Raw genomic sequence first — 26,638 nt, 5'->3', positions numbered from 1 at the left:
TATCCTATCAAAAATGCCGAGGCTTCTGAACTCTCCATGTCTTTTCCAACATTTATCTGTTTGTTTTTTATAGTCATATGAATGGCTATAAAGTGGTATCTCACTGTGTTTTCTATTTGTATTCCTCCTAATAAATAATGATTTTGAGCGTCCTACATGTGTTTATTGACTTGTGGTGTAAACACATCCATCAGGTGTTTATTGGCTTGTTGTATAGCTTATGTATAGAAATGTCTATTCAAATTATTTAATCATTTTTAAACTGTTTTTATACTGCTGTACTGTAAAAGTTGTTTTTATATTCTTGATAAAAATCCTCTATCGGATACATGACTGACAAATACTTTCTCCCACTAAATGGATTGTCTTTTCACTTTCTTAATGTTGCCTTTTGAAGTGTAAAAATTTTTAATTTGACAAAGTTATTTATTTTATTATTTGTGTTTTGGGATCATATCTAAGAAACCATTCCTCAGTTCAAGATCACAAAGACTTATTTTTATGTTTTCTTCTAAGAGTTTTATAGTGTTCATTGTTACTTTTAAGTCTAGAATACATTTTGTGTTAATTTGTGTGTATGATATGAGGTAGGGATTCAACTTAATTATTTTGTATATGGATATCCAGTTGTTCCACACAATTTGTTGACACCCATTGAACTATCTTGGCACCCCTGTTGAAAATCAGGTAACTCAATGTAATGGCTTATTTCTCAACTTTCAGTTATATTTTTATCTCATGCCAGTATCATACCTGTCCTGATTACCATAGCTTTGTATAATAGTAAGTTGTAAAATTGGGAAGTGTGTATCCTCCAACTTTATTCTTCTTGATCAAGATTGTTTTTCCTTTAATCCATCTTGAATTAATTTTCATATAAGGTGTAAGGAAGGGATCCAGTTTCAGCTTTCTACATATGGCTAGCCAGTTTTCCCAGCACCATTTATTAAATAGGGAATCCTTTCCCCATTGCTCGTTTTCCTCAGGTTTGTCAAAATCAGATAGTTGTAGATATGTGGTATTATTTCTGAGGGCTCTGTTCTGTTCAAAAAAAAAAAAAAAAAAGATTGTTTTTCCTAGTCTGGGAATCTTCTGTTTCTATATGGATTTTAGGATCAGCTTGGCTATTGATATTTTGTCTATTGATTGGATTGAACTTTTAGATCAGTATTGTTATCTCAGCAATACGGTCTTGCAAATTCATGAGCATGAGATATCTTTCCATTTTGTGAGGTTTTCTTTAATTTCTTTTAACATCGTTATATAGTTTTTAGGGTATAAGTTGTGGTAGGCTGAGTTAAATAGCCCTATCCCTGACAAATATTCCCCAGAACTGTAAATGTTATCTTACATGGCCAAAGGGACTTTGCATGTATGGTTATATTAAAGATCTTGAGATTTAGAGATTATCTTGAATGACTAGGTAATGTAATTTCAAGGGTCCTTATAAGGGAGACTGGAGATTAAAGTGACAAAAAGCAATGTGACAACATAAGCACAGAGACAGAGAGAAAAAAACTGGAAGATGCTACACAGCTGACTTTGAAGTTAAGAGGCCATAAGCCAAAGAATACAGACAGCCTCCCCAATCCAGAAAAGATAAGGAAATTAATCTATTACTGGAGTTTCCAGAAAGAGCACAATACCACTTTTACCATATTTTAAGCCTAGCAAGACCCATTTCTGACTTTTTACCTCCAGAGCTATTGGATAATAAATTTGTGTTATTTTAAGCTACTATCTTTGTGGTAGTCTGGAGGAGTAGCAATAAAAAACTAATAAAGACCCAAAACACATGAAGCAAAAGGTCACAGAATTAATGGAATATACATACAATTCAAAAATAACATTTGGGGATTTCAATACCCATTTTAAATAATGGTTAGAATAATTAGGCAGAAAAGCAATGAAGAAATATAAGATTTAACACCATGAATCAACTAGACCTAGCAGACATGTGTAGAACATTCCATACAACAAAAGTAGAAAAGATGTTATTTCATGGGCACACAGAACATTCTTTAGGATAATATGTTAGTATGTGAAACAAGACTCAGTAGTTATAAAAGGATTAAATTATACAAAATAGTCTCTTTAATCACAGTGGAATTAAAATTGAAATAAACTATAGAAGAAAACTTGAAAAATTCACACATACAGTCATGTGCCATATAATGTCATTGCAGTCAATGATGGACTGCATATACGATGTGGTTTCATAAGATTATAATGGAGCTGAAAAATTCCTATGGCCTAGCGACATGATAGCCTTCATAATGCCATATGGCTACACATTACTTGTGTGTTTGTGGTGATGTTATTGTAAACAAATCTACTGCACTGCTAGTTGTTTAAGGGTATATTACATATTATTATGCCCCTAAAGAACTTCCAGTGGGACAAAATGTGGAAGTGGGCCAAAGTGACATTAATGATCCTGACCCTGTGTAGGCCTAGGCTAATGTGTGTGTCTTTGTGTTCAACAAAAAGTTTGAAAATAAAAAATAGAGAAAAGTTTATAGAAAAAGCACATAAAAATATTTTTGTATAGCTGTACAGTTTGTGTTTCAAACTAAGTGATAACAAAATAATCAAAATGTTAAAAAATTAAATAGTTTATAAAGTAAAAAGTTACATAAGCTAAGGTTGATTTATTATTGAAGAAAAATGATCTTAAAACAAATTTAGTATAGCCTAAGTGTACAGTGTTTATAGTCTACAGTAGTGTACAGTAATGTCCTAGGCCTTCTCATTCACTCACCACTCACTCACTGACTTACCCAGAGCAGCTTCCGTTCCTGCAAGCTCCATTCATGGTAAATGCCCTAAACAAGTATACCACTTTTTATCTTTTATACTGTATTTTTACTATATCTTTCTGTGTTTCTATATAAAATATTGTTATATTACAATTGTATATGGTATTCAGTACAGTAACTATATGTTTGTTATATAGGAGCAATAGCAATAGCAATATGCTATAGTCTGTATAGTCTATGGTATATAGCCTGCAGTAGGCTATACCATCTAGGTTTGTGTAAGTACACTCTCCAATGTTTGCATAGTGATGAAATTGCCTAATGATGCATTTATCAAATGTATCCTCACCATTAAGCAGCACATGATATATATATGGAAATGGAACAGCGTACTTTAAAACAGCCAAAAAGCCAAAAAAGAAATTATAAGGAAAATATGAAAATACTTTGATATGAATGAAAACAAAAACACAACATATGAAAACTTATAGGATAATTCTAGCATTGCTTGAAAGAAAATTCACAGATGTAAATGGTACATTTAAAAAGAATAAAAATCTCAAATAATAACCAAACCTTCTATCTTAAGCAAGTAGAAAAAGAAGAGAAAAATAAATCCAAATCAAGCAGAAGAAAGAAAATAATATTGAATGTAAATAAATAAGAGAATTTAAAAATATATAAAAATTCAACAATAAAAGTTGATTTTTTGAAAAGAGCAACAAAATTGACTTTAGCTCTACTGAGCAACAAAAAAATAGAGAGGAATCAAATTATTAAAATCAATAATTATATAAAGGCATCATTACCAGATTTACAGAATTATAAAGGATTTATAAGGGAAATTGTTAACAATACGGCAACAAATATGACCAAAAAATGGCAGCAAATTAGATAACCTGGATAGAGTAGACCAATTCTTGTACTTGAATCAGTAATCAAAACCTTTCCACAAAGAAAAGCCCAAGACCAGAAGGCTTCACTGATGAATTTTGCCAAATATTTAAGAAGAATTAACACTACTACTTCACAAATTCTTCCAAAAAATAGAACAAGAGGGAGCACTGCCTGACTTATTCTGCGAGGCCAGTATTGCTCTAATACCAAAACCTGACAAAGGCATCACCCATGTCTCTTATTAATATAGATAAAAATGTCATCAAGAAACTACTAATACACCAAATCCAGCAACATATATAAATGACTGTATATCATAAGCAACTAGCATTTATTTCAGGAATGCAAGGTTGGTTCAACATATAAAAATCAATGTAATAGGCCACATTGATAGAATAAAAGATAAAAACCAAATGATCATTTCAACAGATGCAGAAGCAGCATTTAACAAAATCCAACATCCTCTCATGATCAACATATTCGACTAGAAATAGAAATAAACTTCTTCAACCTAATAAAAGGATCTACAAAAATCCCACAACTAACATCATACTTAACGGTGAAAGACTGATCACGTTTTACCTAAAATCAAAAATAAGACTAAGATGTCTTCATTTGTCAATTCTATTCAACATTGCACTGGAGGTTCGAGCCAGAGCAATTTGATAAGAAAAAAACAAACAATCAAAGGTATCTAGATTAGAAAGGAAAAAGTAAAATGATCTCTCTTCAGAGATGATATGATCTTGTATATCTAAAAGATCTTGGAGTCTAAAAAATGTACTAAAATTTTTTAAATTAATAAATGAGTTCATCAAAGTTGTATATTGACACGAGGTTAGTATAAAAAACTCAACTATAGTTGTGGAAGAATAGTGTATTTGTTTTCTTTTTGTGCTGTAACAAATTATCGCAAACTTAGTGGCATAACATAACATGAAGTTACTCTCTTACAGTTCTGGAGGCCACAAGGACAAAATAAGTTTCATTGGGTTGAAGTCAAGGTGTTATAAGAGCTGGTTCTCTCTGGTCTCTCTAGGGGAGAATCCCTTTTTCATGTCACATCACTCTTACTCTGACCATTCTGCCTTCATCTTCCACACTTAAGGGAACTTTGTGATTACAGTGGGTCAACCTGGATAATCAAAGATAATCTCCTTATCTTAAAGTCAGCGGATTACACATTTCCATCACACCTGCAACTTTAATGGCACTTTGTCATATAACATGACATATTCATAAGTTTTTTTCTTTGTCCTGATCCTTTTCATGTTTTCTATTTTTTGACATTGTTTAAAACCTGACATTTTAAATAATTTGAAATTTCTGGAAATCAGTTTTCCTTCTAAGGTTTGTTTTTACTGCTGTTTGCTGTGTGTGTGTGTGTGTGTGTGTGTGTGTGTGTGTGTGTGTGAATTTCCTGAGGTAATTCAGTAAAGTCTGTATTCCATGTTTGGTGTGGCCACAGAAGTTTCTTCTAGATTAGCTTAATAGCCAAGTAACTATTGGTCAACTGGTGATTAAATGCTTTGAACCAGTAAGTCACCCAATCTTTGGCAAGTGTCTCTGTGTGCACGTTAGGACACATCTTTAACATTCTGGAAGTTTACAACTTAGCCTTAGCCTTTACCTCCTGCTTGTGCAAGTGCTTGAGGTCAACCAGATGCAAGAGATTAGACCCTTCTCAAGTCTTTCCTATGCATGTGCACAGCCCTCCGCTTTCATGTATGTGTCCTTCCATCCCCTTTGGACATTTCACTCTCCAGCTTTTCTATTTAGGACTAGAGAAAGTTAAAACATAAGAGTTCACTCTTCTTAGTAAGATTCAGCAATTTTTCTTGAATAAGTGCTCCTCGGGTTGATGCAAGCCTTTGGTTAAGTTCCTGTGTTCCAAAAAAGTGGATTTTAACATTCCTTCCTCTCCCCCCATATCTCTCTGCTTTTATGAAGGAGTATATTTTTGAACGTCCTTATCCTGCCATTCTGGAAGTGCTTCTATTATTGGATTTTGACTGAAATTTATTCTTGGTGTAATATTATTTATAGAAGATTTTGTATTTTAGGGTTTTATGTCCAATGCAGGACTAACACTAGGTTGTAGGTTCTTCTGAAAAAGTGATTTCAGAAATAATGAATGGTATGTGTGTGTGTGTTTGTGTATGTGTATATTTGTGAGTATGTTCCCTAAAATTACATAATACCTTCTGGGAGTATGAAAGAAAGTGACCGCATTTCTGGCCTAGCATCTTCAATTCTGTTTATTCTAATTCAACAAATATTTTCTCATTCTCTATAATGTTTCAGTTTAACTTCTGTGTCCCAGGGATACAAAGATGGGTGAGATCTAGACCTTGCCCTTAAAGAGCTTATAGCATTCCAACGGGTTTTTTAAAAATTATTTTCTTTCTACAAAAAGAGAGACAGGCCAATAGACTTAGAGGCAATACTAGTTTCACAGCAAACCAGACCTAGGTTAGAATCTTACTTCTGCCAAACAACAACAACCATAATAATGCTATTTTTACCAAATGCTTATTCTGAGATCAGAACTGTGCTGAATGCTTTATATATATTTTCTCGTGGAACATTCATGAAAACCTTTCGATGTATATTACCATCCTTTTCAAATGAGCAACTGAGGTGCTGGGAGTTTAAGTAAAATAACAGAGCAAGTATTCTGCCACACCCATACTGGAAAATAAGTCTGGTTTTAAAAGTCACATCTTGTGTACAACCAGATTCTGCCACTTGGTGGAGGAAAGCGCTTGGGCAGTGCCTTGAAATTTATTTATTTATCTATAATACATAAAATTTCACGTTAGACGATAGTTAACACTAGCAGCCACAATAGACAAGCCGTCCAGTCTTAAAAGGCTTAATGTAACAAAGATATCTTGATTTGTCTTGGTTATAATCCCATTTCAACAGAAAGCAAGCAGTCTTATGCCATTATAAAGCTATGTCATCGTACCATGTGGTTCTGAAGAGAAGGGAAGAGAGCCTAAAGGAGGTCAACTTTGCTCTTCAATGTGCAACAGCTGAAAACGTGACTTTCATTCACATTTCGCTGGCCAGAGATCAGTTATATGGCCTCAATTTAACTATGAATATAAAGGACACAGAGGATGTAGTATTTCTATAAACTGAGGAAGAGAAAACAGCATCATAAATATACATAGCATTATAATTGCCACGCACAATAGCAATACTTGACATGTGGTAGTTGCTGTTTAAAAGGTAACTGCTGTCAACATTCAAACCAAGACTTCCTCAATACAGATATATCTAAAGATCCTCTCTGTTCCAAATTTCCCTCCTCAAAATTAGCTGATCAAATATTAAGTAGGTACCTACTATATATATGGACATTCTTATAAGGGCATTTGTAAATGTGTATAAAGCTAAAATTAATAATTAAAGGTTGCTTTTACAAAGAAAATGTGGTTTTCATTGAGTTGTGGGACTGTGAGAAATATTTATTTTCTTTTTTTTTTCTTTTTTATTATTATTATTATTATACTTTAGGATTTATGGTACATGTGCGCAATGTGCAGGTTAGTTACATATGTATACATGTGCCATGCTGGTGCGCTGCACCCACTAACTCGTCATCTAGCATTAGGTATATCTCCCAATGCTATCCCTCCCCCCTCCCCCCACCCCACAACAGTCCCTGAAGTGTGATGTTCCCCTTCCTGTGTCCATGTGTTCTCATTGTTCAATTCCCACCTATGAGTGAGAATATGCGGTGTTTGGTTTTTTGTTCTTGCAATAGTTTACTGAGAATTATCCTGTATTACTTTTAGAATTATACCAAAAAAAAAATAACTACTTAAAGAAGTATGCTGTTACTTTTAATGCTTAGCTCCTTCACATAAAGGTGATAACTGTATTAAGAACAGAAGCATGATATACACCTCTGCAAAGAATATAAAGTTGAATATTATTACCTAACAGACCCATGTCAAAATTGTCTTAATAAAAGTCTACTATGTTTTTCAGATTATGAAAACAGCTACTTCTGTAGCTCGGGAAGAAAGAGGACATTATAATCTTTAGAAAGATAATATAGCAGTATCTGTATTATTAAAAATAATTTGAAATTTATACTCTTAACTTTTAGCTTATACCAAATAAAAAGTTTTCTGTGTGTGTGTATATATTATTATATATAAATATAATATAATTATATATTATATATAATATAATTATATATTATATATAATATATTATATATTATATTATGTATTATATATTATATAAATATATCTAATATATATTATATAAATATATCTAATATATATTATATATTATGTAATTATATATTTAAATATCTATTTAAATATAAAATATAATTATTATATTATATTATATATTATATATAATATATAATATAATATATAATATATAATATATAGGTATCTAATATATAATAATATATATTATATTATATATGATATAATATATTATATCATATATAATATAATATGTAATACATAATATATAATATATATTATGTATTATATAATATAATTATATATATTATATAATTATATAATTAATATTATATAGTATATATATATATTTTTTGAGATGGACTTTTGCTCTTGTTGCCCAGGCTGGAGTGCAATGGCACGATCTCGACTCACTGCAACCTCTGCCTCCGAGGTTCAAGTGATTCTCCTGTCTCAGCCTCCTGAGTAGCTGGGATTACAGGCGCCCGTCACTATGCCCGGCTAAATTTTGGTATTTTTAGTAGAGATTAGGTTTCACCATGCTGGTCAGGCTGGTCTCGAAATCCTGATGTCAGGTGATCCGCCTGCCTCGGCCTCCCAAAGTGCTGGGATTATAGGTGTGAGCCACGATGCCCAGTCCTATGAATATATATTTTTAAAAATCTAAATAATGTACTTGTCAAGGGGTTTTCATACTATGGTTTTAGGCACTACATAAATACATGAATAGGTAGCTTGTACAGTGAAGAGAGAATATGAGGTATTTTGGAGAGGTCCATTTATTCACAATTCATAAATCAGCTCCTAAGGGTAGAAGTTCTATTTAACAGGATGCTGTCAGCTCTATTTCTGCCTCAGGCAGGGAACTCAGGATAAAATGTGCCACTGTGAAATTGTTTAAACCACTAATCCCACTGCTTTCACTTATAGAGATATGTGGGGAGTTACATGTTGTTTCACATAATAAGCTGTGGTCATACAGAAGAAAATGCAACTCCAAGCATTGGCGAACTGGACATTGTATTTACATTCAAAATTATGTTACTGTTATGAAGCAGTCCTCTGGTGTAGGTAAAGACCAACTAACATATTATTAAGTAATGCAGCATGAGTTTTACTGATGTAACATTATTAACCTGAATATTGATTATGTAACTCTGCGTTTTTGTTGCCCAAAGCTGGTCTAAATGAGCCAAAAGTAGAACCTTCCTGTGGATAAGGAAGTTCAACCACTATTTTTTTTATATTGTGCAAAAAAATAAATCAAAAAGATGATTTTAAAATGGAATTCTGTTGATGTTTCTGGCCAAATTTGTTTCCCTTCTAAAACATAATCTAAAATATATTAAAAAAATAGGAAACATGCAGAATTCTCATTTTTATAAAAAAAAACAGGATGAGTTTGGCAAAATTTTAAAGTAACATTTACGTTTTATGAGCTGAGAACAGCTAGTTAACATACATTTTGAAATAATTGAATTTGGTTTTCAGCTTATAACTATCTTCATCATTTACTGGGTATGAATTTTAGACACGATTTTACCAACTAATGTTGATGGTTGCATATCATTTTTCCAAGAGTTTGGTATAATTCAGAAAACACAATTGTTGCCTCTTCCCTTCGTAGCCCATTGTGTGGCTGCCAGTTTTATAACAACGTTTGAGATATCTTTTTTTTTTTTTTTTTTTTTTTTTTGAAACAGAGTCTCGCTCTGTCGCCCAGGCTGGAGTGCAGTGGCGGGATCTCGGCTCACTGCAAGCTCCGCCTCCCAGGTTCACACCATTCTCCTGCCTCAGCCTCCCGAGTAGCTGGGACTACAGGTGCCTACCACCATGCCCGGCTAATTTTTTGTATTTTTAGTGGAGACAGGGTTTCACCATGTTAGCCAGGATGGTCTCGATCTCCTGACCTCGTGATCCGCCCGCCTTGGCCTCCCAAAGTGCTGGGATTACAGGCGTGAGCCATCGCACCCGGCTGAGCTATCTTTTTAAGTTCTCAAAATTTCTATCAATGAGAAATATGATGATAGCTAACATTTACTGAGCATATGTGTGCCTAGCAATCGTATTTGTGTTTTTCAGATATTATAACATTAGTCTTCACAATCAAACTATAAAGTAGGCATCATTATTCTTTCTATTTCGCAGAAGAGAAACCTGAAAAGACTGGCAATGGTGAGGCTAGCATTCTAAAACGAGCCACTCGTATGACCTCTACCTTGCACTGAGGTATGTTTATGTTCCCACTTTTTGGCAATGTACATTTTCTTCTTTCAGTAGTGCAAAGATAGCGCTAATGCACATTCCCTGCATTGCTCCATTCGTTTATCATTTTCAATGATTGATGAATCACTTTCAACAGCTACCAACACTTCCATCAGTCTACCAAGTAAATGGAAAGGGTGCTTTATCTTACCAATATATGACCTCAATCTAGTGGTAAATATGTAATAATGATGAGTTACACAGTGATGCAAGTTATCCATGTCCTTAAAAAAGATCTGGATAGACAAGTCCTACTGAGGAAATTAAAAGCTTAGATACAAACTGAACCAATTCCACTGTAAACAATAGATAGAAATCATCAGTTATATGTATAGTATTATTTTGAGGCAACGCAGTTATTTTGAAGACTTGCAAGTTTTTAAATGCCTTCTGTTTGTATAGTCTGCATTATATTTGTATAAAACTTACAGGGTTTCCCCATTCATTTTTTGAGTTATAAATATGTTAGACAGCATTAGTGTTGCAACAAAAAGTAGTCATTATTATTCAGGGAAAAAAAAAGAAAATATGTAGCCAACATTTAAAGAGAGTAAACACCAAGTGGAGAAGTAATTAAGCTTCCATAGACAGATGTTAGCTTGGACCCTTGCTCCTGTTTTGACTTTGGGGATTGTCTACATTTTTACCTGTTTGGTGTTATGTTCCCCTCTTGAGCTATGTCCTGTAAGCACCATTCTGCTTTTGACTCATTAAGCTTCATGGCATCCAGGTTTGACATTCACCTGACAGATCTTATTAAGAGTTTTAGCTGTTACAAAATCCATTCCCCTAATCAATTCCAACACATGGGACCTAACAATATATGCAAACATATATGTATTAACAGGTATAGTTGCTAGATTTATGCCACTTTTTAAAGTAACTTCCAATATCTATAAGTATAATTTATTATACGATGTCCTCATAGTCGGATCATTTATATATTTCATGCTTTCCTAGTACAAATCTTACTTGGTCATGGTATATTGCTCTTTTTAAACATACAACTGAATTTCATTTTCTATATCATTTTTTAAAGTTTTGCATTCAAAATAGTGAAATGGGTCTCTGTTACCGTGCGAGTACTGTATCTGTTAGGTTTAAAATTATGTTTATGTTTTATTTTTAAAACCAGTAATGAATTTCCCTTTTATTTTTTCTGTCCTTGGGCTAGGTAATGAACCTAAAAATTACCTGTTTTATTCTAACACTTTTTTTCTTTCTTTCTTTTTTTTTTGGTAAGTTTCTAAAAACTCACTCATAAAACTGCTAAAGATGGGCATGCAAGGTAAAACTTTAAAACTCAGTTTCTTCAACAGTTTTTAATCTAGTCCAGGTTTTTCTTCCATCTTGATTTAGCACTGATAATGTTTACTTTCACAGAGATTTATTATTTCCTAAAAAATTTAAGTGCATATATATATAGTATATATATATGTAACTTTCTGTGTATATAGTACTATCTCCTTCCAAGTTGCTATTTATATTACTGTTTCCTCACTTATTAATATATTTTCAGCAGTTTTCCAGGATATCTAATGTATTGTAGCTCCTCGTTATATTTCCCCTTGAGGACAGAAAAATTCTGAATTTACACATATATGTGCATGTATATATGTATATTATTTATATGTATATAAATATATAAATAATATATATAAATGTTTATATATTTTATATATATAAGTTCAGAAGTTTTCACAGGTATATAACATACATAAATATACATCCTCTTTCTATTCTAATTTATTAATTTCTAATTTTCATTGATTTATTCTTTTGCTTTTTGTATTTCATTGTTTTTTCAATTTCAATTCATAATCCACTTATTTTCTTTTTTTCTTATTTAATGATAAAGAATTTAAAGCTATGAATTTTACTCTGAATACAGCTTTGGATACATCTCATAAATTTGGTAAGTGTTGTAGTTGTAACTATTTACCAACTATGTAATGAAAGTTTATAGTTCCTCTTTGACTCAGTATTCATTTACATGTGTCTTAATAATTTATGATTAATCTCATTAATGGTTATTAATTTCATATCACTTCCTTTTATCATTGAATCTTGGTCATAAATTATGGATTGTATAATTTATACTATGAGGAATTTATGCTAGATTTTGGGTAAAGAATTTATGCCTTTTTGAAAATTGAACCATAAATGAACTCAAAAAATTTATATTCTCTCCTTGTACAGAGGTAAATATATACTGTTAATTATACTATCATATTAATTCTTCTAATTCCACTACAATTTTGTTTGCTTGACAGATTACAAGTTGAGAGAGATACCTTGAAGTCTTTGATTCTGATTATTACTTTTTTTACTATCATCTTATTTTACGAGATTTTTTGTTTTATATATTTCGACACTATATTAGCTGGATTCTCGAGTGTTAGTTATCCCCTCAGTTCATTTTTTTACCTATTAATCTTCTTTTGTCTGATATGAGTATTAGTATGCCTGTTGTATTTATTATTTAGGCACTTGAGATGTCTGCTATGATATGAGAAATAGGACAAAGAAGATTGATTGGGGTCAGTCAAGGTAAACCACAATCATGTCAAGAATAATTGACCCCCAAACAAAATTTGGATATGTCATCATTGCAGAAGAGACAGTGCCTGACAGTGTCAGCTACCATTGTAGTCAGGAATGCATCCAACTAAGAGTTAGAGAAAATATTCAACTAGAAGCAACTGAAATTAAAAATGAAGGAAATGTCAAAAGCAAAGGAAAGAAAAAAATAAGAAAAAGTATATGTGTCTTGTGTGAAGAGCATAGGAGGACAGTAAATGTTAGTATATACTGTGTCCACCCTAGGCCTCTCCCAAGAAAGCAGAATCAACCAGAGCCCAGAGCTGGACTCTGAAGACTATAATTGTATTCATTAAAAAATCAACTACAGATTAGAATATCACATTTAAATCAAACTTATTTTAGGTTTGATTTTAAATTATAGATGAAGTATACCATGAGATAGGAAATATATTATCTTCAATAATTTACTATATTTTCTTACTGACCAAATCATATAAGCCAAAGCAAAAATCAAATATTACAAATTTAAATTCCAGGAAACATAAATTCCAACAAGTTTTAATCTATCAACACTATCTGTAAGTACATATATATTTTTTCATATTCATTTGCTATTTAGTGTTGATTTGCATACAAGGATTATAAAATGTTTGTGGTCTGAGATATAAACTCTTTCAGAATGTGTTTCACCACAAATAAACCAAAATAGAGCTTTTTTTGTTGTTGTTTCTAATGATCATTTTTTCTTTTTTATTAATTCCACAAAAAGAACATTTGCTATTCAGTATCTCTCATTTAAAAACGCTTATGGTTATATTTATTTTCTCCCCTTATATTTGTCTCATGCACTGAAAAAAAGCAAACAGTATAGCAGTATTTTACTACAATTCTGCCGTAAGAAAGTGCTAAATGTAAATTAATATTATGAGTGAATAATGATGTATCTCACCTCATATTAATTTCAGTAATTGAATGGGAAAACAGGAAGATCTATTAAAAGGACCATTGCTGGTCAAACACTAATGAGAAAATCTCTGAGTCACTGGCTGTCATGGTAACAGGGCATTATCAAAATTTGATTAGTATGCCCAGTAGCTACATAAGTGATCGGCTATACTTCTAATTGTATTGTCTCTGCTTGCAACATGGGTTTTATGTTCCTAAGAGGTGAGAGGGTGGCAAGGCTCTGTTTAATTTATATACTGGATACGGAATACACTGCATGTTCATAAAGTAGGGTCAAACATCTAGTACTAAAGATAAATTATATTTTGGAAAGATTTTCAAAAGTTAAAAACAAACTTAGTTTACTCTTGTCATTAACTTACAAATTTCTAAATTTAAATAAAAATTTTTTATCTAATTTCATAGACATTCATAGCAAAGATAAAAGAAAAACTGATTTTAAAAAGGAGTTTAGTGAAAACATGAAAATAAATGATAAGAAATCTTCCCAAGAACAAAATTTCCAAATAGAATGGTTTAGAAAAGCACCAAGAACTATGGGTTACCAAAAGTAATCAGGCCAGAGAGTTTTAGAAAGAAGCAGATTTAAGAAGTATGATGAGCAGAAAACAGGATTGGCAGTGGGAATGGGCCACAAGGAACTATGGACAGTTTTCCATCTGTGTCTTTAAGAATGTTCTCCCTTCTGTGCCCTTGGTCTTTTAGGTACAAATGAATTTAGGTTCAGTGAATTTCAAAAATTACAGGGCCCAGTGTTCTCAGTATTGCTTTGTTCTTTTTAATATCTTGTGTGTCACTGAATTTTTAGAGAAATTGATCACTGCTATCTGATCCTTTTTGGTACATAAATTAATTCTAAAAGGAAAACTCCAAAGATTAACAAAGGTAAATTCTGGTATGCATTATTGACTAGAAATCTCTGTGCCTTGTCAGGGCTCGTGAGCACAAGGAATGTTAATAATGCTTGTCCTGAGAAGCTTATTACTCTGGTTAAATGCATAAGCATGTGGACTAAGTTTTACATGTACCAAATATCAAAAACAATCAAAAGTCAATATAATGAAAACCAAATGGGAATTTGTCTATACACTTCGAAATTCAGTGCAGGGTGTGTTGTTGCAGAAGGAAAAACATCATCAAAGACAGCAGAGTGAGCAGACAGAGTAAACAGGCACATTCCTGGAGAGATTAGGCTATTTCTAGGGGTCCTGTGCACTGACCTGGGATGGAAGCAGCAGTCTGAAAGCCAGTCAGTGTGGCCAAATCCCGTGAGAAGCACATTGCATTTGGGAAGGCCCAACACCTTCCAGAGTCGGTCCTCGCCACAGGAGACTAGGATGTCTTTGTGGGGGTGCATGGAGACACTGTGCAAGGAAAAAGAAAAAAGAGTTATGGGGAGATAATAGCAAATGTTTTCAGAATGTGAATAAATGAAATGGCAGTGATTATCCGATTTCAGCAAGGCAGGATAGTTTTGAGAGTACTGGCCCCAAGGTAAGAGGAAGCAGATTCTGCATCCTGCTATAGCTCTAACACTAGTAGCTTTCTGATCATCAATCTAATCAGCTTCATTGGATCTCGGATTCCTCATTTGCAAGACAAAGTAGTTAGTTTAGGTGATGGTGCATATCTAATTCTGGTTTGAAAAGAGTAATTCTGGTTTTTCTTTTTTTTTTTTTTTCTTTTATTATTATTATCATTATTATCATTATTATACTTTAGGTTTTATGGTACATGTGCGCAATGTGCAGGTAAGTTACATATGTATACATGTGCCATGCTGGTGCGCTGCACCCACCAACTCGTCATCTAGCATTAGGTATATCTCCCAATGCTATCCCTCCCCCCTCCCCCCACCCCACAACAGTCCCCGAAGTGTGATGTTCCCCTTCCTGTGTCCATGTGTTTTTCTTTAAGGGAAGAAAAATTATGCCAATGGTATTTTTATGTTGGGATATTTGGACCAGTGGTCATGGTTACTATAGAACATCAACATTCTTTTCAAACTATAATATGTCTTAAATTAGCCATTATCCAGGAAAAGATCATGAAACATAACCACATTATCATAGTTCTGTAATAAATATTATAAATAAAACATTAACTCCATGGCCCACTATCTACACAAAGAGAAGGAACTAAAATTCTATCCTACATTACCACTTAAACTGGCTTCAGTCAACGCACAGTACACAAATTACAGTAATGAATTCAAGATACATAAGGCAATTCCCACTCTATAAGGCATAGAGGGAAATGAGAAAGAAGTATGTAAGATTAATGATTAACACATTAAGCACTATTATTTGAACTGGACTCTGATCACTGGCTATTTTAATACTGGAGCTCAACTATTTTAAAATCAAAAGTCTACAAGGTTAATGCTTGATATTTTATCTATGGCAATGCTTTAATCTTATTTGTATAAAGTTTCATCTACGCCTTGCAATGTAATGGGAACAGATGTGTCCAATGTTAAGCACCTATTAAAATTCCAACCTAAATATTAGTAACAAATTGTTCAATTTCAATTTGGCCATCTAAATTCAAAGACAATAATACATTTACTTGCCTATGTGGTGCGGTAAGACATATGATGATTTAAAAAACAGCGATCACATGTTCATTTTTCCCTTAGTCTATTCTATAAATGGCCTTGTTCTTTTCTTCGGCAATATGGATTTTAAGAAACACATTTCCCAAAGAAATCATGGCTCTAGTCCACACCAACATGGCTAACTAACTCCAGGCTTATATGAGAGCAAAACATTTCTCATTATTTATCCCTTACATTAATATCATTAAACTCTAAAATTATCAACTGAAAAATTATTTTGAAATTAGACCTACACAGTTTTGGGAATCTACTGGCTTCAGCACTAGCAGCATTCAGGTCAAAGCCAGGTAACCACTATGGGCATGGCCTTCTTTCTAGTGAAACATTGTTTCATTTTTCTCCAGCATTTTGCTGCTCAAAATAAACACAGTGGAAGGGAAATTATTCATTTTGCAATTCATCACAATGTTGGTTTGTGACTTTCAGAAGGCCAATTCAAGTAAAGAATTTATTAGAGCTCAAACCGGATAGAAGATACATTTATAGAACTTAATTAGAAGAAAAATATGATGAGAGGTAAAAAATGTCAGATTAAAATGAATTCTGTATTCAAATACACACAAGAAGGCAAACTGAATCCTTGAAGCTACTGAGTATGATGTATGTTGGCTCACAGCTTTCCTGGCAGACACATGCACACTTGACCAGATGATAAATTACCCTCTTTAAGTGAAGATAACTAAAATCACTGATGTTTTTACAAACTTTGAAAGATAAGTTTCCAAAATGACTTTTGTGAGAGGAACTATTTGAAGAAGTTAAGGCAAAAATATAAATACAAACCCACTGATAGCTAATCAGCTTTGGAAGTACTTTTTTCTGACTCTTCTCATCCCCTCCCCTATGTGGCCTCCTCTGTGACACCTTAAACAACTTTGACTCCCATTCCACAAGGACTGATCCTCCTAATCACACTCTGATTTGTCCATATATTCCTTTTCTAACACTGGCATAGATACATACATGTACACACACATATGTGTATATATAGAGATACACACACACATACACATATATATATGTAAATGACTTTTGTGGATAATTCTACACACATTTCAGCCAGGCATAAAATGTTCTTTAGCTGAATAGAAATATTTTCAGCATATATAGAAAGGAATTTAATGCTTTGATAATTTATTAATAAATACATGGTTTTGAATTATTATGCAATAAGTGCATCAGCAAATACTGGGACATAGCGATAAAGACCCCCAGTGAGGAGTTCCAAATCTCAGTTCAAATCACTCCTATGGGGGGGAAGCAGTTTAAGGGCCATGGACCAGAAATATTTTCCCACGTACAGAAATTATGTTATTCTCAACTCCATAATGAGACGTAACTGTCATCATCATCATCATCATCATCATCATCATCATCAACTAATGGTAATGATATTTAACACTGTTTGAAAATATAATGTGCCCCATACCTGGTACTAAATGCTTAGTTCTCACAAGTGAAATGAAAGCTCAAAAGAGCCAGGGTTCATATCTGTATTATTTGCTGTATGCTCAACCCCAATAGTAGCTGGCATATAGTAGCTATTCAATAAACATTAATCAAATACATGACTTAGTGACTGATGTTGGTACTATCAGTATTGTTATTTTATGCCATAGTAAACAGAGTTAGTAGAGATACCATGTAAATTGCCCAAGCTTACATCTGGTAGTGAATGGAAGCCAACTTTGAACCCAGGATGACTTGGCTTTAAGACTCATAATTTTAGCTACTCCTGCTTAGTATGAATCTTCAATCATTTATTATTTCTATGTGTACTATAAACATCAATAATTCCTGTTACAGAGCTTGGATGTAACTATTATCATTCCCAGTAAATGCTTAAGTCATTTAGTCATTATTAATCCCTGAGGTAAAGAACCTATTTAGGAATTTCCAGTGTATTGTATCAGAGCTGGGTACCACCAGACACAATATTCTTAGAGGGGGTAGAAGACCCTGCTCTTTACAGTTAATATGCTCTGGTACTGCAGGAGAAACCAAGGGAGGAGAGCCTCTCCTACAATCTGTCTACATAAGTTTTTGTGCAGATGTACATGCTGCATTTAACAAGATCTTTAAGATCTTTAACTCATTTTCTTGTGCTAATAGTACAAGTCTGGTATTATACATCAAGTTGTCAGAGGGCATTGACTTTTTTTTTTTTTTTTTTTTTTTTTTGAGACAGAGTCTTGCTCTGTTGCCCAGACTGGCGAGCAGTGGTGTGATCTCGGCTCACTGCAACCTCCCCATACCAAGTTCAAGCAATTATCCTGCCTTAGCCTCCTGAGTAGCTGGGATTACAGGTGCGTGCCACCACGTCCGGCTAATGTTTGTATTTTTAGTAGAGATGGAATTTCACCATGTTTATCAGGCTGGTCTCAAACTCTTGACCTCATGATCCGCCCACCTCGGCCTCCCAAAGTGCTGGGATTACAGGCATGAGCCACTGCGCCCGGCCGACTTTTTATTTTTTATTTTCATAGAGGTCTCTAAAAATAAATGTAGAACAATACTTAATAATCATTGATTCCAAAGGCTTTTAATTCATTAAAAGTTTACCCAGTTATACTTAGGGCTCAACTTTAACCATTCTGTTTACCTCTGAATCAGTTTTTGAAGAAGCTGAAGAATAGGAGTAATAACTAATACTTTATAGGATTCAGTTCCTCTTCCCAAAATTGCATACATAAATTCATTCAATGGCTATAATACAGGCTTACCTTGGAGATACTCCAGGTATCAGACAATCTTGGTTTCAGACAATCTCAATAAAGTGAATATCACAATAAAGCAAGTCATATCAACTTTTTGGTTGCCCAGTACATATAAAAGTTATGTTTACCCTATACTATAGTATATTAAGTATATAATAGCATTATGTCTAGACTGACAATGAAAAAATACTTTATTGCTAAAAAATGGGGCTGATCTTAACATTCATCCAGTCATAATCTTTCTGCTGGTGGAGGGTCTTGCCTTGATGTTGATGGCTGCTGACCAATCAGAGTTGTGGTTCCTGAAGGCTAGATGGTTGTAGCAATTTCTGAAAATAAGACAACAATGAAGTTTGCCACATTGATGTACTTTTCATTTCAAAAAGATTTCTCTGTAGCATGTGATACTGTTTGATACCATTTTACCCACAGTGGAACTTCTTTCAAAATTGGAGTCAACCCTCTCAAACATCTTTATAAAATATGTTTATGAAATATTTTAAATCCTTCATTGTTATTTCAATAGTGTTCACAGCATCTTCACCCAGGAGTAGATTCCATCCCAAGAAACTACTTTCTTTGCTCATCAATAAGAAGCAACTCTTTATCCATTCAAGTTTCATCATAAAATTATAGCAATTGAATCGCATTTTCAGGATGCACTTCTAATTATGGTTCTTTTGCTATTTATAACACATCTGATGTGACTTCCTCCAGGGAAGTCTTAAACCTCTCAAAGTCATCCATGAGAGTTGGCATCAACTTCTTTCAAACTTCTGTTAATGTTTATATTTTGATATCTTCCTATAAATCATGAAAGTCTCTTTCCAGAAGGTTTCAGTTTACTTTGCCCAGATCCATCAGAGGAATCACTGTCTATGGCAGCTATAGCCTTACAAAACGTATTTTTAAAAAAATAAGAATTGAAAGTTGAAATTACTCATTGATCCACGGGAAGCAGAATTGATGTTCTGTCAGCAGGCATGAAAATAACATTTGTCTCCTTGTACATCTTCATCACAGTTCTTGAGTGACCAGGTGAATTTTCAATGAGAAGTAATATTTTGCAAAGAATCATTTTTTTTCTGAACAGTAGGTCTCAAAGGTGGGCTTAGAATATTCATTAAACCATGTTGTAAACAGATGGGCTGTCATCTAGCTTTTGTTGTTACATTTATAAATCATAGGCAAAATAAATTTAGCATAATCTTAAAGATCCTAGGATTTTCAAAATGGTCAATGAGCATTGGCTTCAACTTAAAGTTACCAGCTGCATTAGCCCCTAACAAGAAAGTCAGCCTGTCATGTGGAGCGCTGAAGCCAAGCATTGACTTAACCTCTCTAGCTTTAAGAGTTTTAAATAATATATTCTTCCAATAAAGGGCTGTTTATGCTGAATAATTTTTTTTTTTTTTTTTTTGAGACGGAGTCTCTCTCTGTCACCCAGGGTGGAGTGCAGTGGAGTGATCTCGGCTCACTGCAACCTCCGCCTCCCGGGTTCAAGCAATTTTCTGGCTTCAGCCTCCTGAGTAGCTGGGATTTCAGGTGCCCACCACCATGCCTGGCTAATTTTTGTATTTTTGATAGAGACGGGGTTTCACCATATTGGCTAGGCTGGTCTCTAATTCCTGACTTCAGGCGACCCATCCTCCTTGGCCTCCCAAAGTGCTGGGATTACAGGTGTGAGCCACGACATCCTATGCTGATGATTTTTTAGCTTAGCCACCTTCATTAATTATCTTAGCTACATCTTCTGGATAACTTGTTATAGCTTCTACTTCAGCACTTGTTACTTCACCTTACACTTTTATGTTATGGAGATAGCTTCTTTCCTCAAACCTCATGAACCAAACTGCTAGCTTCAAACTTTTCTTTTGTAGCTTTCTCACTTAACAGCCTTTGTAGAATTGAAGAAAGTTAGTTAGGGCCTTGCTCTGGATTTGGCTTGGGCTTAAGGGAATGTTGTGGCTGGTTTCATCTTTTATATAGATCACTAAAACTTTCTCATGTCAGCAATAAGGCTGTTTTGCTTTCTTGTCATTTGTGTGTTCACAGGAGTAAACCTTTTAATTTCCTTCAAGAATTTTTCTTTTGCATGCACAGCTTGGCTAGCTGTTTGGCTTAAGAGGCTCAGCTTTCAGTCTATCTCAGCTTTCACCATACCTTCCTTACTACACTTAATCATTTCTAGCATTTAATTTAAAGTGAGAGACATGCAACTCCTCCTTTCACTTGAACATGTAGAGACCATTGTAGGGTTATTAAGTGGCCTCATTTCAATATTGTTGTGTCTCAGCAATAGGGAGGCCTGAGGAGGGGAAGAGAGACAGGGAAATGGCCAATTGGTGGAACAGTCAGAACAAACACAACATTTATGGATTAAGTTTGCGGTCTTATATGGGTGTGGTTCTTGGCATCCCAAAAGAATTAAAAGAGTAACATCAAAGATGACCAATCATACATCACCATAACAGATAATAATGAAAAAGTTTGAAACATTGGAAGAATTATCATAATGTAGCACAGAAATATGAAGTGAGCTCACACTGATGGTAACAAAATGGTGCTAATAAATTTGCTTCATGCAGGGTTGCCGCCAACCTTCATGATGATGTGGTTTGGCTCTGTGTCCCCACCCAAATCTCACCTTGAATTGTAATAATCCCCACATGTCAAGGGCAAGACCAGGTGGAGAAAAGTGAATCATGGGGGTGGTTTCCCCCATGCTGTTCTCATAATAGTGAGTTCTCATGAGATCTGATTGTTTCATACGGGGCTTCCCTCTTCACTCTGCTCTCATTCTCTCTCTTGCTGCCCTGTGAAGAGGTACCTTCCACCACAGTTTTAAGTTTCTTGAGACATCCCCAGCCATGCAGAACCATGTGGCAATTAAACCTCTTTCCTTTATAAATTACCCAGTCTTGGGTATGTCTCTACAGCAGCGTGAGAATAAACTTATAAAGTAAATTGGTACCACAGAGAATGGGATGCTGCTGTAAAGATACCTGAAAATGTGGAAGCAACTTTGCAACTTGGTAACAGGCAGAGTTTGGAACAGTTTGGAGGACTCAGAAGAAGACATGAAGTTGTGGTAATGTTTGGAACTTCCTAGAGACTTGTTGAGTGGCTTTGACTAAAATGCTGCTACTGATATGCACAATGAAGTCCAGGCTGAGGTGGTCTCAGATGGAGATAAGGAACCTCTTGGGAACTGGAATAAACGTGACTCTTTCTATGCCTTAGTAAAGAGACTGGCAGCATTTTGCCCCTGCCCTGGAGATCTGTGGAACTTTAAACTTGAGAGAGATGATTTAGGGTATCTGGTAGAATAAATTTCTAAGCAGCAAAACATGTGACTTGAGTGCTCTTAAAAGCATTCAGTTTTATGCATTCACAAAGATATGGTTTGGAATTGGAACTTATGTTTAAAAGGGATGCAGCGCATAAAAGCTTAGAAAATTTGCAGCCTGATGATGAGATAGAAAAGAAAAACCCCTTTTCTGAGGATAAATTCAAGCTGGTTGCAGAAATTTGCATAAGTAATGAGGAGCCAAATGTTAATCACCAAAATGATGGGGAAAATGTTTCCAGGGCATGTCAGAGGTCTTCATAGCACTCCTTCCCATCACAAGCCCAGAGGCCTAGGAGGAAAAAATGGCTTCATGAGCCGGGCCCAGGGCCTTGCTGCTTTGTGCAGTCTTGGGACTCGGTGCCCTGCATCCCAGCAATGACTAACAGGGGCCAACATACGGCTCAGGCCTTTGCTTCAGAGGGTGCAAGGCCCAAACCTTGGCAGCTTACATGTGTTGGGCCTGCAGGGGAGCAGAAGTCAAGAATTGGGGTTTGGGAACCTCTGCCAAGGTTTCAGAAGATGTATAGACATGCCTGGATGTCTAGGCAGAAGTTTGCTCTAGGGTGGCTTCCTCATGGAGAATCTCTGCTAGAGCAGTGTGGAAGGGAAATGTGGGTTTGGAGCCCCCCTCACAAACAGTCCCAACTGGGGCATTGCCTAATGGAGCTGTGAGAAGAGGGCCACTGTCCTTCAGACCCCAGAATGGTAGGTTTACTGACAGCTTGCACTGTGCACCTGGAAAAGCTGCAGACACTCAATACCCATGAAAGCAGCTGGGAGGGGGTTGTACCCTGCAAAGCCACAGAGGTGGAGCTTCCCAAGGCTATGGGAGTCCACCTCTTGCATCAATGTGACCTGGAGGTGAGACATGGAGTCAAAGAGATCATTTTGGAACTTTAACATTTAAAGATTGCCCTACTGGATTTTGGACTTGTATGGCACCTGTAGCCCCTTTGTTTTGGCCAATTTTTCCCATTTGGAATGGGTATATTTACCAACTGCCTGTATCCCCACTGTGTCTAGGAAGTAACTAACTTGCTTTTGATTTTACAGGCTCATAGGCAGAAGGAACTTGTCTCAGATGAGACTTTGGACTTGGACTTTTGAGTTAATGCTGAAATGAGTTGAGACTTTGGGGGACTGGGAAGGACATGACTGTGTTTTGAAATTTGAGGTTATGAGATTTGGGAGGGACCAGGGGTAAAATGATATGGTTTGGCTCTGTGTACCCACCCAAATCTCACCTTGAATTATAATAATCCCCACATGTCAAGGGCAGGACCAAGTGGAGAAAATTGAATCATGGGGGTGGTTCCCCCATGTTGTTCTGATGACAGTGAGTGAGTTCTTATGAGATCTGATGGTTTCATATGGGGCTTCCCTCTCCACTCTGCTCTCATTCCCTCTCCTGCTGCCCTGTAAAGAGGTGCCTTCTACCGTGATTGTAAATTTCCTGCAACCTCCCCAGCCATGAAGAACTGTGAGCCAATTAAACCTCTTTTGTTTATAAATTTCCCAGTCTCAGTTATGTCTTTATAACAGCGTGTTAACTAATACACTTAAGTTAGAAAAAAAAAAAGCAGTATCTATGAAATGCAACAAAGTGCAATGCGAAAAAATGAGATATTCTTGTTCTCCTATGAGTTATGTTTACCACTATCCCCATATTTCCAGGTGGAGGAACTGGGACACAGAGAGGTTAAGTGATCCACCCAAGGTAACAAAGCTAGGAAGTGGTAAAGCCAGAATACGTGAACTTGAGTGAACTGTCTCAAGTCCATATCTTTAAGTAGAGTTAGCTCAATACCTCCGTTGACTTTTCCTTTTTTAGATGAAAGCAAGAGCAGAGAATGTTGTTTTATGTATGTCTAGGGTACTTATTCGGATGCATTTTGAAGTTTCTAAAGAACTGGTGTTTTGGCATTTTCTAACCATGTGGAAAAAGTTGTAACTATTGTCACTTGCTATTTTCTGAAAATTGTCTAGATTCAGGGTGGTGGTGGCACGGATCAAGCAAAGATAATTGCTAAAGAAACACTTATGGTCTAAAGCAGAGGTTGGCAAACGTTTTCCGAAAAGGACCAGAGAGTAAATATTTTAGGCTATGGGCCATATGTTATCTGTTGTAACTTTTCAGCTCTGCGGTTGTAGCATGAAAGCAGACATAGACAAAACATAAATGAATGATTAAGGATGTGTTCCAACAAAACTTTAGTTACAAAACCAGTTGGTGGGCTAGGTTTGGCCTGTGGGCCATAGTTTGCTGATCCCTAAACATTTGCATGACATGGGGTAGACTAATATTTAAAAGTGGTGGCTCTGAAGTGAGATGTGAGTTTGAATTCTTGTTCCAGTGTTAGCTAGCTAGACATTCTTGGATAAATTTCCTTATTAACAATTTTGTCAGGTACCTCACCTGAAAAAATGGGACTACTATAGTATTCATCACATAAGCTTATTATGGGAATTTTTAAAGTTAATACTTGTACAGGACTTAGAATAGTGCTAGACACATAGTGAAAATTTAGTGAACATTATCATAGCACAGAGAGACAAGGTCTCTGGGGCCTGCCTGCCTAGATTTGAAGAATGGCCCACAACTTAATTACTAGCTGATTATGTTGTACAACCCAGCTTTCTTATTTGTGAAAACAGGGTAAAAATACTGATCCATCAGGGCATTTGAGTATAAAATAAATTGATATATATGTAAAGTAGTTAGAACAATTATCTGAACGTTTGTCAGGTTTCCACAAATGTCAACTATTATTACTATTATTCAACATTATTGAACTTCATTGTAATTTGGCCGTTCATATAGTTAACATCTATCATTCATACGCTTTTCTTTTAAAGACCATTGGTAGGACATTCACTACTTAAAACTGTAGATATTTACAATTAAATGATGTTTTCTCTTAGTTTTGATAAACATTGGACATTACTGTGTTTTATATGATGTTAAGTCACTCTCTGGCAAAAATGTAGCCATCATAAATAACACTTTCACAAGTGAATATAAGGGAATTTTGTGGTTGTTTCTTTCATGATAGGGACTTCAGGAACACACTGAGGGAAATAGTGGAGAGTATGTACAGATTCACTCCTATCCTTACTTGCACATATGCAACTAGCACAAAGTAGTTGCTAATTTGGGGGAAAAGCTCATTTTAGACCCTGGGCATGCAGAGCTGAAGACAGCAGGATACCCTTCCTCAAGCTTTGTCCGCAAATAGGTCTCCGTCTTGTAACCATAAAATGACTATCATCCTCAAAGATGTCATCCCAAAGTTCTAATAAATAAGAATAATAAGCTTTTGCTTAATTTCTTCCTGGCACCTGCCCTAAGTGCCACAAAGTCATTTTACTTCAAACTTTGAATATAAGCTTTCTACTTCCCTTTAACTTACTATTAATTGTAATTACAAGATTCAAAAATAAAGGCTCTGTCACCACGTTCCTAAGTTAATAAGCTTATAAGTAAGGTGAAAATCGTACAGGAACACATCTTAGAGATTCAAGAAAAGACAATGTGGGTGAATGCTAGTCCTGCTTCTTAATCAAGTCATGCCCTAATGAAGTATCCATAAAATGTTTTGTTAAACAATATACCAGGCATGTTACATAAAATATTATGTTCTGGTAGAGATTTTTTTCATTTATAATAGGACACATTTCTTATAATAGACCACATGATATATACTTCAAAAGCTCTCCTCTCTAATTGAAATTGTTCTTCCCAGTAGTGGCATTACACAAGGATATTTTGGAGGGAGTATGTATAGGTGTATGGAGAACAATATTAATTATCAGTATTATCAGTAGAGTCAGTGACATAAGAATCCACTGTTAGACTTTTCAAAAGAAAAGAATATTAATCCAAAAAAAGGTTGTCACAAGAAAGACTAATTAGATACCCTTGTCTTCCCTTTAGGTTATTCAGCATTGTAAATGTTTCCTTCACTTCAGTTCACAGGCTCTAATTATTGCCACAGCAGAAGATGCACAGTGGGTGGAAAATAAATCAGTATCAAAATGTGTGCCCTGTGAACATTAGATGACCACTCAGGTACTTGTCCTTAAAGACAATACACACTCACAGATTACGTATGCTTTTATTCAGGTTGCCAGGACAAATAAATAAAAAGGAGTTGTCTGACTGTTGCTCAGCTAGTAACTGAATCTTATATCATGATGTGCATCAGCATTTATATAAAGTATTTTAACATGGAATTTTTTTATTATTCCAGCAAATACGTGTTTATAGCCTATGATGTAGTATGCAA

At 34.9% G+C, this 26,638-nt stretch overlaps 1 protein-coding gene across 4 annotated transcripts in view; it reads right to left on the bottom strand.

Annotated features, from left to right (window-relative positions):
• The window catches only part of SPAG16 (sperm associated antigen 16), a 1,161,609-nt gene that overhangs the window by 545,319 nt on the left and 589,652 nt on the right, over positions 1 to 26,638 (bottom strand). For all 4 annotated transcript variants that reach the window (XM_054478489.2, XM_054478490.2, XM_054478491.2 and 1 more), the window contains one exon: positions 14,887 to 15,030. In XM_054478489.2, the coding sequence (XP_054334464.1) occupies positions 14,887 to 15,030 (144 nt within the window). The remainder of the gene's footprint in view (positions 1 to 14,886; positions 15,031 to 26,638) is intronic.

The sequence above is a fragment of the Pongo pygmaeus genome, chromosome 11 (genome assembly GCF_028885625.2).
Source record: "Pongo pygmaeus isolate AG05252 chromosome 11, NHGRI_mPonPyg2-v2.0_pri, whole genome shotgun sequence".
NCBI classification, from domain to species: Eukaryota; Metazoa; Chordata; class Mammalia; order Primates; family Hominidae; genus Pongo; species Pongo pygmaeus.
The sequence above is the reverse complement of the archived record's forward strand: the minus strand, read 5'-3'. Positions and strand labels throughout refer to the sequence as shown.